Source organism: Mus caroli, chromosome 8 (assembly GCF_900094665.2).
Source record: "Mus caroli chromosome 8, CAROLI_EIJ_v1.1, whole genome shotgun sequence".
Taxonomy (NCBI): Eukaryota; Metazoa; Chordata; class Mammalia; order Rodentia; family Muridae; genus Mus; species Mus caroli.
The window spans coordinates 8,868,928-8,880,765 of NC_034577.1; the positions used below are offsets into that span (position 1 = coordinate 8,868,928).

General features: G+C 48.4%; 1 protein-coding gene and 1 long non-coding RNA gene across 2 annotated transcripts; both read left to right on the forward strand.

The window, feature by feature from the left end:
• The first annotated feature begins 275 nt into the window (after positions 1–275).
• Positions 276–3,793, forward strand: LOC115031729. Its single transcript, XR_003837379.1, has 4 exons — positions 276–411; positions 1,032–1,160; positions 3,598–3,681; positions 3,766–3,793. It is a non-coding gene; the product is annotated as an uncharacterized LOC115031729 (long non-coding RNA).
• A 404-nt stretch (positions 3,794–4,197) lies between these two features.
• LOC110299611 lies at positions 4,198–7,150 on the forward strand. The gene is made up of 3 exons (XM_021169339.1): positions 4,198–4,305; positions 4,417–4,998; positions 5,684–7,150. Exons 1-2 carry the CDS (start codon positions 4,198–4,200, stop codon positions 4,960–4,962), a joined length of 654 nt encoding a protein of 217 aa, XP_021024998.1. The 3' UTR covers positions 4,963–4,998; positions 5,684–7,150.
• Positions 7,151–11,838: the final 4,688 nt, after the last annotated feature.

The following is an 11,838-nucleotide window of genomic DNA, read 5'->3' on the forward strand; positions in this document are numbered from 1 at the left end:
AATAATAATATAATAACTTTTCTCTCTTTATGCTTTTTCAGGGATACTCTACGAGGTCAAAGCTGGTCCCTGTGTCTGTCTTCAAGGACACAAGCCAATTTAAAAAGAAATCATTCACTTAAAAAGAATTTTTAAATCAGCTTCCACTGGTGCAGACTGATTGGTTAATATCATCTCAACTTACCGTGTTCTGAAAATAAGGGCTACTAACTTTCACAGACAACCAGTGGTCTCAGGGAGCCATGAAGCTGGCTCGGGACTGCATACAAGACACATACAGGTGGAGCTGGATACGAGTCAGACCTGTGAACTAACTCCCTGCAACGGAGGGAGGGAGTGATCACATCGTCTCTTTGGCTCTGCAGATCCAAGTCAACTCAAACGGCAAGCACGTGGGTCAGAGTGAAGTAGGTCAGTCAGTCACTCGGGCACAGGAATGTCCAGGTGGGGGTGACAAATGAACTTCTGAGAATGTGAACTTATCAGATAACTTGAGCAACAGGTTCTTTCTCTAATCGATCGATGTGTTTCCCAGGAAACCTGAACTGCCCCACCCCTCTCTGACTATTCCTAATGGGAGAATATTTGTTTTCCCCAGTGAGTAAATTATTAAATTATCATCATCATCATTGGTAGTAGTAAGAGTAGAGTGTGGTTATATGAAACAGGGTTTCTATATACAGTCCTGGCTGCCCTGGAACTTACTATATAGATCAAGCTNTTCTCATACTTACAGAGATCCTCCTGCCTCTGCCTCCCAAATCCTGAGATTAAAGGCTCATGCCACCATGCCCAGCTAAATGAATAATTTTGGAATGCATGTGCAACAATGGCGTGTATATTGTGTTAGCCACACACTATTGTTAGTACGCTTGCTAATTCATAACAAGTTAACTCTCACAGTACACTGGGCATGTTTTAAAAATATTTTTGACAAAACGTTACAGGCTCATTATACAGTTAATTAAACCTCTCGCCCCGATTGCTCTGGGTTCTAAGATGCACACATGGAATGTCTTTATCCTCTCTAGAGTTGGATGCACCCTCAGATTCAGCAGCCNACCACTGGCATCTCTTTTTCCCCCTTCCACGGTGGTACATGGAATAAAAACACACCCCGGGCTTGCCNGAACACCAAGGAAACATTCATATCCATGGAGGTAAGCATTACAGAATTCGTGGTCTGTATGGTTGAGAATAAAAATAATTTGTGGCAAGATCAACTATCCTTTCTAATCCCTTCTTATTTAGGAGTTGTAAATTATGCCCCCAAACTAGAGCATGGCTCCTTTTATCTCAAGAGCATTTTGCCACATGCATCTAACAGAGAATGCCCTTTGCCCATCTCCTCTACCAACTGAGAAGGCTACAGACAAACCCTAGCAATTTCTCAAAGAATGAAGCAAGCCCTTGGGCTGCATTTACTTAACATACAAATGTTAAAACTGCCGCTGTGCAGGTTTGCAGCAGGTGGCTGTTCAATGTTCTCTCAAGGCCATAGGAAGTAACTACTGCATTGCCAAGAACTCCACCCTCATCCTCCACCTGCCACCAGCTTCCCAGGCCTCTCTGTGTCTGTTCTCAGAGCTGGGAGTTGTAGAGGGAACAGGGCTGATGGCAAACTAAGTCATGCTGAGGTGGTGAGGGGGTGAAACACTATGCTTGGGTATTATTTGATGGTCATCTTCTTCATTGTCGTTGTCATCGTTGTCATCATCTGATCAGGATTCTAGACAGGAGCATCAGTTTTGTTGGGGCCATGCCAGAAGTGATTCTCCTCGTGAGCAAGCAGGCCATGCCACATGCAGGAGCCGATGCTGTGAGCTCATGGTACTAGACATGTGGTCCGAGGGCTGAAGGTGAAGCCGCTTTGCTTTCAGCCCCTGCTCCTTGCCTGGGCTCATTTTCCCCTGGACCCTCCTATATGCACAGTGTGAAGGGAATTACCTATTACTTCAATTATTTGTTTCTTATCAGCTGATGTTAAACTACAAGGATTTGCATTGAATGGACACAAAGAAAGAGCAAGTCACGGCACATCGCCAAATGAAAGAGTGATGTTCTGGTGAATTTAGCCGAAATAATTTACTGCTATAAAAGTGGGGAAGTGGAAGGTACAGCCTTTGACCAATAAATCCCTGCTGCCCGTGAAACCCTTATCTGGTCCCCTCCGATACATTCCACACAAGGAAGCCATCATCATCGGCTCTGGCTTGTTATTTGTAAACCTTGATCTTCTGCACTTGCTGCCCTAAATATGGGTAATTAGCATCAGTTTATCGCGCTTCTGCATATTTCCTGCACTCTCCAAACACGCGGGCTTCCATTGGCTGCCATTCTGCTACAGGAGATTATGAAGACAGATTGCACAGAACGAATGTGCTAAACGAGATTAGGAAGGAATAGAAATAGCAACTTGGCCAATAAATTCCTCGTGAGAGCCTTATCACGCAATTACACGTTGACTAGCTTCACACTCTCCCAGCCTCTTAATCCAGTGCCCCCACCAGGAATAAAATTTCACTAATTTCTGAATTGCCGCAGATCCTCCTGACTTGTCGCTGAGAGTGGCTGGAATGAGTGGGGTTGCAGGAGACATGGAGCCGAACTTTACAATAAAAAAAAAAGTAAACTTTGATTGTCAGCGTGGGTGGCTTGTGCGCGTTGGGATGTTCAAAGCGGCTCAGAGCCTCTGAGTGAGCACGTACAGTCTGGGTTCCCAGTCAGGTAACTTTGCTCTGAGTCCCACATTTCCTCCTGGTCTGTCTGAAAGGGAGGGCTTCCTCACTAGTCCGCCGGCTGGCCGACTGCGAAGCGTGGTTGACTGCAGAACAGTGCGCCAGCTGCAGCTCCTTCCGGTGGACCTGAAAGTCNCCAGAATCCTCCTGATTAGCAAATCTGAGACACTCCCTCCACCTCTGTAAGTTCAGTTCCCTGCTTGCTCAGACAGGCTGTCTCTCACACCCTCTCAAGTGCTCTAGCCCCCTCTGCACATTAAGGTGTATAAATAGGAAAATGCCTGCCCACTCTGCACCGTAAGGATTGCAACCAAGAACACTGTAATAGGGCTGCTACAGGAGGAGCTTGATTCTTGTTCCTCCCTGCCTGTTAATGTTATTCTCCCCAGGGCTTTATAATAAGTTAGGTATTTAAAGAGGCCCATTAAGCCTTTCGATCTACCAGGGGACTATTTATAGCACAGAGCCACAGTCAGACATCGTGAGCACCCCCCCCCCACGGAAACAAGGTACGGCAGCAAGAACCCCACAGGACTGAGCTTCTCTTGGCTAGAGGGCATACACATGGACATCTGGATCAAACAAGAGCCGCGTAGCTGNGCTCNCAGAAAAGACTTCCTGTTCAGGGTGGAAGGAATTCATTAGCTGTAAAAATCCAGAGCCATTGTGAGGCAAGTTTTTAATGTGTCGATCACAATATGGCCTCTGCTTTCTTTCCTCTGGGCGGTTCTAACGGGGCTTTGCTAAGTTAAGGGTCTCGTGAATGATCCAGAGGAAGGGTTCTAGTTTTCCTTTCTGAAACTTGAGTTCAGATCAGCATCCGCAAAGTAAACTTTACTGGCGGTGCCTCTGTCTACAGGGACACTGCATGCACTGTTTCTAGAACCTGCTGTGGCTTCACAAGGAGGAGCCCTCCCTCGACGAGCAGCCATCCAGAATCCAGGTATGTCTGGACCTTGAAAAGGATGGTTTTGCCTTTTGCAGGCTGTCTGGTCTTTTGTTGACTGGTAAGGATTTTGTTTTGCAGAGAGGAGCCTTCACTAACCTTGAGTGGGAGAGAATCAGCCAGGGCCTATGAGGCACATGGAAATACTTGTCTTAAGTAGTTGGCTCTTAGAAATCACAGCCCAGATGTCTGAAGCAGAAGGAGAAGCACCTGTAGTGGCTGTCACCCTGCAGGCACCTCTGTTACCGGAGTCACCAAGAAACAGTATTACCGGAGTCTTGGAAGTGAGAGTGCTCCTCTAAGGAGAGACCCAGGAACCTGTTGCTAAGGGGCCAGCATGCAGGGCCCCTGCTGGGCCTGCATAGAAGAAACCCGGTGCTTAATGGTTCCTTCCTGAAGCCTAGGCTAAGGATTCTATATGGCTTCATCCTCNGCTCTACTCAAGCAAAGACAAGCTTCAACTGCTGGGCCTAAGGCACAAGTGGATGTTGGAGCTCAGCTCAACAACTGGGAATGGAGGACCCCTCCAGAGACCCAGAAGACCCCCGCCCGCGGGGGGGTAACATCAGTTGGGGAGCTATTAATAACTGCCCTCCCCTCCCTGTCATATTTCCTGAACTGGTGAGCTTTGTGGAGGGGTGGAGTAGGAGGGAGCCGCTTGCCATTAATCTGGGAACAAACAGCTAACCCCGGTGACTGGTATTTTCCCTTTTCTTTTCTCACTTTTCTCAGTGTGGGGAAGGCGATTGTGAGGCGCTCTGCTGGAATTTGGCAGCGCGGAGGCTTGGAGAGCAGCCCCATGCTGGCTCCTATTCAGCGGGCCAGTTTTCCTCGAGCTTTGGAAGTTTCACTCAGCCGTGCACTCAATGGCTTCACAAAGCTGATTACAAGCTTCAGCGCATTCCTGAAGGAGCCAAAAGCGACGCAGGTGCAAACGAGCCGAGGGAGCCCCTTATCCCGGTGACAGAATGGGACAAGCTGGGAAAGGCTTGGACCACACAAATCCAAGGCTCACCAGGCAGCAGAGAGCCTGCCTTGGGAACCGNGGGTCATTATCCGCCCTATTCAGCGGGACCGGGGACCCTGGGGCCGGGGAGGCCGGCCGGGCGCAAGCGCCACCGCCAGTGCGCGCCTGCAGCAGTGGGGACCCCGCTGGGCGTTGCAACCCGTCGGGATGTTGGGCGCTGCGTTTGTTCCCACCGACAGCGGTCCGCGAAATCCATCCTGCGGGTGAAAGCCAGTGTCCAGGCTAACCGGGATACAGGAGAACGAGGGTAGCGAAGATGCTCAGTGCGTGGACAGTGCGTAACTTCGGTAATCGAGGCCGCACTGACGTGGTCCTGCCTCAGGCCACTCTCAGCCCCACCCTGCTCGGGCCCGGTCCCCCTCAGCTTGTCTTCATTTTTCTTCTCTATGAGTCATACTGAGAGCGACCTTCAGAAAGTGCGGTGGGTGGCGGCGGGGGGTGCAGGGGCGGGGAATACTGGCTGGTAGCCCCGCAGNATCAGATCACCAGGTTGTCCAGTGCACCCTGCGGGGCAGTGGCGAGGCTGGAGAGCCGCCTCTGCCTGGGGGAATTAACGACGTCACAGCCAGAGACGAAAGAACTACAGGCCTCGAGGACAGGCTGGCTCCCAGGGTAGAGCTTGCAAAAGGGACGAGCGTGGGACAGACTGAGGTGGGACTGTTGTAGTTCAGGGGCCGGCCGATCCGNCTCCGTAGACTTCCCCTATGTCCCTCCCTCGCCCCATCCAGGCCAGCACAGCACGAGTAACGCCAGCCTAGAGCCCTCCCGCCGCGTCCTCCCACTCCCCGCCCCACGTCTCAAAACCTCAGCCCAGCCCCACGCTTTGCCCGGCTGCACCCCGAGGTGCCCGCGTGCAGGGCGCGGGCCGGCAGGGCGCACTTGCCGACGCTCTTTTGTCTGATAACTAATTTGAGTTAATGCGATCTTTATGTAAAGCTAACAGCGGATAATTGTCTATTTTCTCGCCAACAGTCTCCATCACAGTCACTTATCTGGAAACCTGCGGCTGGATTAATCGCTATATTCCCAAGATGAGCGGTGCTGCAATCCGCAGTGAACACGGGTGGGAACATGGAAGCTTCCCCTAGGTTCTTGCGGGGGCGGGGGGCGGGGGGCAGCAGCTGGCCAGCTCCCTGCAGTAGATGCTGCACAGTTGCTAGCACCTGTTTGGGCTCGGGTTGGGGGTCTACGGGCACTTAGGTGCACAGAAGATGTGGAAAAGAGGAAGGAAACAGGCTTGTGGGGACTCCCGGCCTGAGAGAGGTTGGTTAGCTCTCAGTAAAGGCACAGAACTGCCTATATAAAGAGCTTTTTAACCTGAAAATGATGCTGCTGAGTCTTCATACCGTGGTCTATTCAGATGCAGAAAAATGTTCCCTCCCATCTTGATCTCCCAGCCTCACCCTACCACACCCACTGCTACGCCTTAGGCCCCTCCCCTGGAATTTCCTCCTNCGGGATCCTGGTCCTACAAGGGTTAGTAATATTTACTTAGGAACTGTGGGAGTGGAAATAAATCCTAGTTGTTCAGCCCCTTGTCCTACCTGTTCGAGTTAAAGACGGTGGGTTGTAGCCAGGCAGTGGTGGCGCACATCTTTAGTCCCAGCACTTGGGAGGCAGAGACAGGTGGATTTCTGAGTTTGAGGCCAGACTGGTCTACAGAGTGAGTTCCAGGACAGCCAGGGCTGTACAGAGAAATCCTGTCTCAAAAAATCTAAAATATAAAAATAAAAAATAAAATAAAATAAAAAAAGATGGTGGAGTGTGTGGTGCCAAAGCTCCAGGGAGAACACTTGTCTACAAAAACTTTCTCTGCTGAGGTCAAAGCATCAGCTTTGAGGGAACTACCACTTGGTGTTGGAGGTTTCTGCGCCTGGGCAATGGTGTCTCTGTAGGTGTGAAAGCTGGGCATCAGCTTGTGACAGTTTTAGGCCACAGAAGCCGAAACTGTGTGCCTCCATTTTGGCAGCATATTAAACATCCAAGAGTGACCACCCATTGGTCCATCACATTATTAGATTGTTAGATTAGGTGGTACCCCAGGATGCTTCCCCAACAACCTCTGCAAGCTCCTCTTAAAAGTCTCCTGGTTCTTCCTCTCCAGCAGTGAAAGCAAACATGTGAATCCCTGCAAAGCAAGCCGAGCTAAGNTTCCCAGGACGGTCATCCTCGTGCCCTCTGGAGGCCTTCCGGCTTCAGCTCTCACCTGAATCCTGTCACCTCTGATATGTGGACAATGCTGAGCTGGACAGCCCCTGGGCAACCAGGCAGAACAGTCTATGCAAATGCCGGAGGGCAACCCTGGGAACAGTGCACCCATTGTCCGGGGCCTTTCAAAGCTGGGAGCAGCTGCTCAGACTGGCCGCCCTGGACCCTTGGCTGCCAGAGTAATGTCATCATTGCAAGACATAGACTCTGAAAATTATACGACCCGAATTCATGAGCAGCCTTGTCTTGAGTGTTTCTGTCTGTGCCACATTTCAATGTCCAGAGCTGCTTCTGTTGTTGGGGACTGGAGGAGGGCATGGGCAAGGGAAAGTTTGCAGTTTCTTACTAGAGGGTTTGAAAACTTTACAAACTAGCCTTGGCTTCTGAAGTGGGGCGTCTGGCTTAAAGGGCTAAGATGTGGAGGCTTTTTTGTTGTCTCTTGCTGCTGCTTGCAAGTTTAAGTACACCGAAAAGAGACTGGATGAAGAGATGGAGCAAGAGGCAACCACAGATGCCAAGGTCATTTTCCTTAGCTGGAACTCCAAATGCCACCTCCTAGAGAAGCAAGCAGGCTGACTGCATCAGCACTCTCAGACCACCTCAGCTCCCTTCACAGAAGAAGCATCAGTGGTTCATATCATCAATTCCATCCTCCCTCCCTGCCTCCCCCACCCCCTTCTCTGCAACCTGGACTGTGAAAAGATGCTCTTTGGCCAGGGGNTGGTGGTTCCTGGTGTAAGAAATGAGAATGGGACCAGCAGTGGATGGCCTGTAGTGTGCCTGCTGCCAAAGCTGAAGCTGAGAGTGCATCCCTCTGGTCTTCAGGCTCACTGCCTACTAAGTGGTAGGGCCGGGGGGAGGGGGGGGCAGAGCTTTGGGTAAGACAGCTTCCTCCTCTCCTTCAATATGTTTGGTCCCGGGGACCTCCAGTGTATTGCATTTTGCTTTGTTTTGGGTCTCATTCTATAACTCAAGCTGGCCTAGAACTCAGTGCAATCCACCCGTGTCAGCTTACTAGATGTAGTATCACAGGCCTGCAGCAACCTGCTCTGTTGACAGGTCTCCTGCCTCTTCACAGGACTCCATTGCTGTCCCCTCTGCCTTCTCTCTTGCTGGAGCATGTTCCCAGGAAACACCAAGAAGACCACCAGGCCACTTGTAGCAGGGTCATACTCAAGATAAGATGGCTGCAGAGCATGTCTTCCTATACTGAATAAGGCCTCCCCTGTACCTCAACCCTGCCAAGGAGCCTTCCCAATTCTTGATAGCCTCAATAGGGAGGGCTCAGAGAGATGTGAAGNTCAATGAAATACTGTTTTACACAAGAAAAAAGGTGAACAATTAGTGGGGAAGAGATCCTGTAACCCATGATTCTCTGAGCATTCCAGGCTGTCCAAAACCAGGGAGACTATAGATAGGGTAGCCATTTGGACATTACTGTAGTGGAGAGAGGCCATCAGGATGTAAACTGCATGGACAAGCTGGGCTTTCAGTATGGACCAGGCTCCCTGGAGATGCACAGGGTATCTACTGAGTAAGTGCGGAGAGATCCTGGGTAGGAGGGATGATAGGGCTGGTAGCCAGAGATGTCATGTGACAAAACAGGGCCTCTTATCTGNAAAAGGACCTTTTCCATTTCTGGGGAATGGCCACAGGCTTGCCCTTGCCTCTCTCCATTTCCCCCGCACAGTGGGTGTTCATCCTCCCATGTTCAGGCTCACTTGAGCACACAGGTGCCAGACATCAGCCCGCATGTGTCCCAAGCCATTCACAAGTGGCAGACTCACACTCAAACACAGGGCATTCTCTAGTTCCCAGTCTGTGTTCTTTTTGAATGCTGGATGGATCGTCTGGCCTGAGGGCCTGACCTCCTGGCAGAACTTGAAAAACTCTAGGTTAGGCACACAGGACAATGTGAGTCCAAGGGCCAGAAAGTCCCAGGCCTTTCCTTCTGTCCGTCAGGATCTGGATTCATCCCAGGTTGGACAACTTGTGGGTGGGCTTTGTCAGCTTGTTTTCTGTGCTTCCTGATTTGTCCTTTCTGTCTGTATTTATTCCTGGATTGCTCCCAGAGTGCCGTGTATATTTCGTGTTATCCAAGAGGGTGCCTGGCCCCTGGGCACCCAACATTCAGAATGTCATACACCTGGATTTTAGAGTTGCTGAATGAGAAGGAGATCATTGATGTCTTGAGATATTGGCTACAGAAATGACAGTGCTTGAGATGTGTTGGGTTAAAGAAAACACATTATTAAAGTGAGCCTCTCTGCCGGCTGCACTTGGAAGTCACTGTGGCCTTCGTAGCTCCTCTTAGCTGGCTCTGTGCCTTTCAGCGGCTGTCTGTGGTCTTTCCATATCCTCTAGGAAATGGAAAAGGAAGAAGNAAATGTAATGGAAAGGACTGAGCCTGCGATCACTAGAGGCAACNGGAGCCCCTCCCAGCTCCTCTCAAAGTTACTCTTGTAACAATCAAAGCATCCTTGCTTGCAGCAGTAAAAAGAAGTATACATTGTATTTATTGCTGGAGTTGTATTCTTTCTAGTTTAGCTTTAATTCTGTTTAATTACATTGCGATCATTAACCGAGCTGCAACTTTTTGTTATTAGATATTTTCTTTATTTACATTTTAAATGTTATCCCCCTTCCTAGTTTCCCCTATGAAAACCTCCTATCCCATCCCCCCTCCCCCTGCTCCCCCAATCTACCCACTCCCACTTCCCTGTCTTGGCATTCACCTTCACTGGGGCATTGAGCCTTCACAGGACCAAGGGCCTCTCCTCCCATTGATGTCCAACAAGGCCATTCCTTGCTACATGTGCATGCCCCGTGCTGAGTGTAGGCTGTGGGAAAAAGGTGGTGCTGAATTTCATTCGGCAAAGCAAAGCAAAGCAAAGCAAAGCAAAGCAAAGCAAAGCAAACCAAACCAAACCAAACCAAACCAAACCAAACCAAACCAAACCAAACCAAACCAAACCAAACAAAACCAAACCAAACAAAACAGTATCAGATCTTGAATGTCACAGTGTGAATGATCAGGGCTCTACAGTCTAGAGCCCTTGTCTTGTGTGGACCACGGCAGGTGCCCACACACTCATCTCGAAAACAGAAAGAAGTGAAAGTGATTTTAGAAGCAGAGTCTGAGAATTTGAATGTATTTACAGACAGGGAGCCATGGGTCCCTCCATGTGGAGATACAGAGACAAAGTGTGGAACAGAGACTGAAGGAAAGGCCATCCAGAGACTGCCCACCTGGGGATCCATCCCATATACAGCCACCAAACTCAGATACTATTGTGAATGCCAACAAGTGCACAACTTTTGGAGAATCTTGCTACTACTGTTGGATGGAGGAACATTGATTCTAGGAGTGCCTGTGCAAATCCCATGGCATTACAAGGAAACCTCTCTCTGCTATTTTCAAACTTTAGTCAGCACTTGACACTTTCTGGCTTTAATTTTGCCTTACAAATGAGTGTAACTGCCTCCACTCAAACAAAACAGAATTCTGAACAGAAAGTTGTCTTTTGTTGTCTGTACCAACCAAGAGTGAGTTCCTTCTCAAAATTCCTTTTGGGGCTAACACAAACCTTTAGAATGATATGAAATGAGACTTAAACCAAGAAGGCCATGAGGGAACATGCTTATAAATGTCTATTTTACATGTATTTATTTACATTTATTCATGCACTGGCAGTGTGCTTGCCATGGTGAACACGGAGGTTAGAAGACAGTCTTCAGGAGTCACTCCTCTCCTTCCAACCTTGGGTCCCAGGGATCTAACTCAGGCCACCTGGCTTGNCACCAACTGTCTTTGAGATGTTGAGCCATCTTGCCAATTCAAGTAATCTTGATTATTAAAGATTTCAAAATACTTTGTATAACATTTTAGATACCAGAGGTCTGAAAGTGAAATTGTAAAAAGTAGAAATTTTATTTAGTCATTTGGTGATAAGAAATGAAAAAAACCTGCTCCATGCTTATTGTCCTTAATATATTCAATTAAAGCACACCATGAAAATTTTACATGAATAGGCTTGGAGTACATACAATATCATTCAATTTATTTACTTTAGGTATTGTATAACTAATATGAAAAAATTGGGAAAATGTGAAGTTAAATCCACTACATCAATAAAGTGAAAGTATCTCAGAGATAAATTTTGAATAAAATTATTTTTCATCATAAAAGGAGCTGTTGTCCATTATTTTTGAAGTCCATTTACTCCTCTGATTTTGGCTGAATTCTGTCTAACTAAGATAAAAATTATAAAGTACCAAATTATAAAGTAGCAGTGTCAGGGTTTATGTAAATGAGCTGATATGGTTTCTTTGGAGGAATGCACTCCTTGCAAAATATCATTCTTAGGATTTTCTGTTTAACTAGTAAAAAATTAGTAGCAGCATCCTAGTCTGTTGTCTGTCTGTTCTCTCTGTCTCTGTCTCTGTCTCTCTCTCTCTCTCTCTGTCTCTGTCTCTCTGTATGTTTGTATATCTGTCTATTTATTAGTGTTTGCTTGAAATCGGTTCTCAAATATCCCAGGTTTGTCTCTAACCCACTGGGTTAGCTGAGGGCAACATTGAAGTTCTGACCCTCCAGCCCCAACCTCCTGAGCATTGAGATTACAGATGTGTTCCACCATATCCAGCTTGAGGCAGTGCTTGGACTAGAATACAGAGCTTCNTGCTACCAGGCACTCTACAAACTAAGCCACACTCCAAGCCCCACACTAACAGCTTTTAATAGNTGCCAAGAAATTACCTTCAAATGGGGCACATGTCATGCTGAAGACATTAGCCTCCTATTAGCATTCCTCAAAGGTGCCTCGGACGCGTAGGATAGCCAGCGTGTCCCAGGACGAGGTGCATCTGTTTGTGGTAACTTGTGTTTGCTCTCCTTCATCCTGACCCACATAACTGCC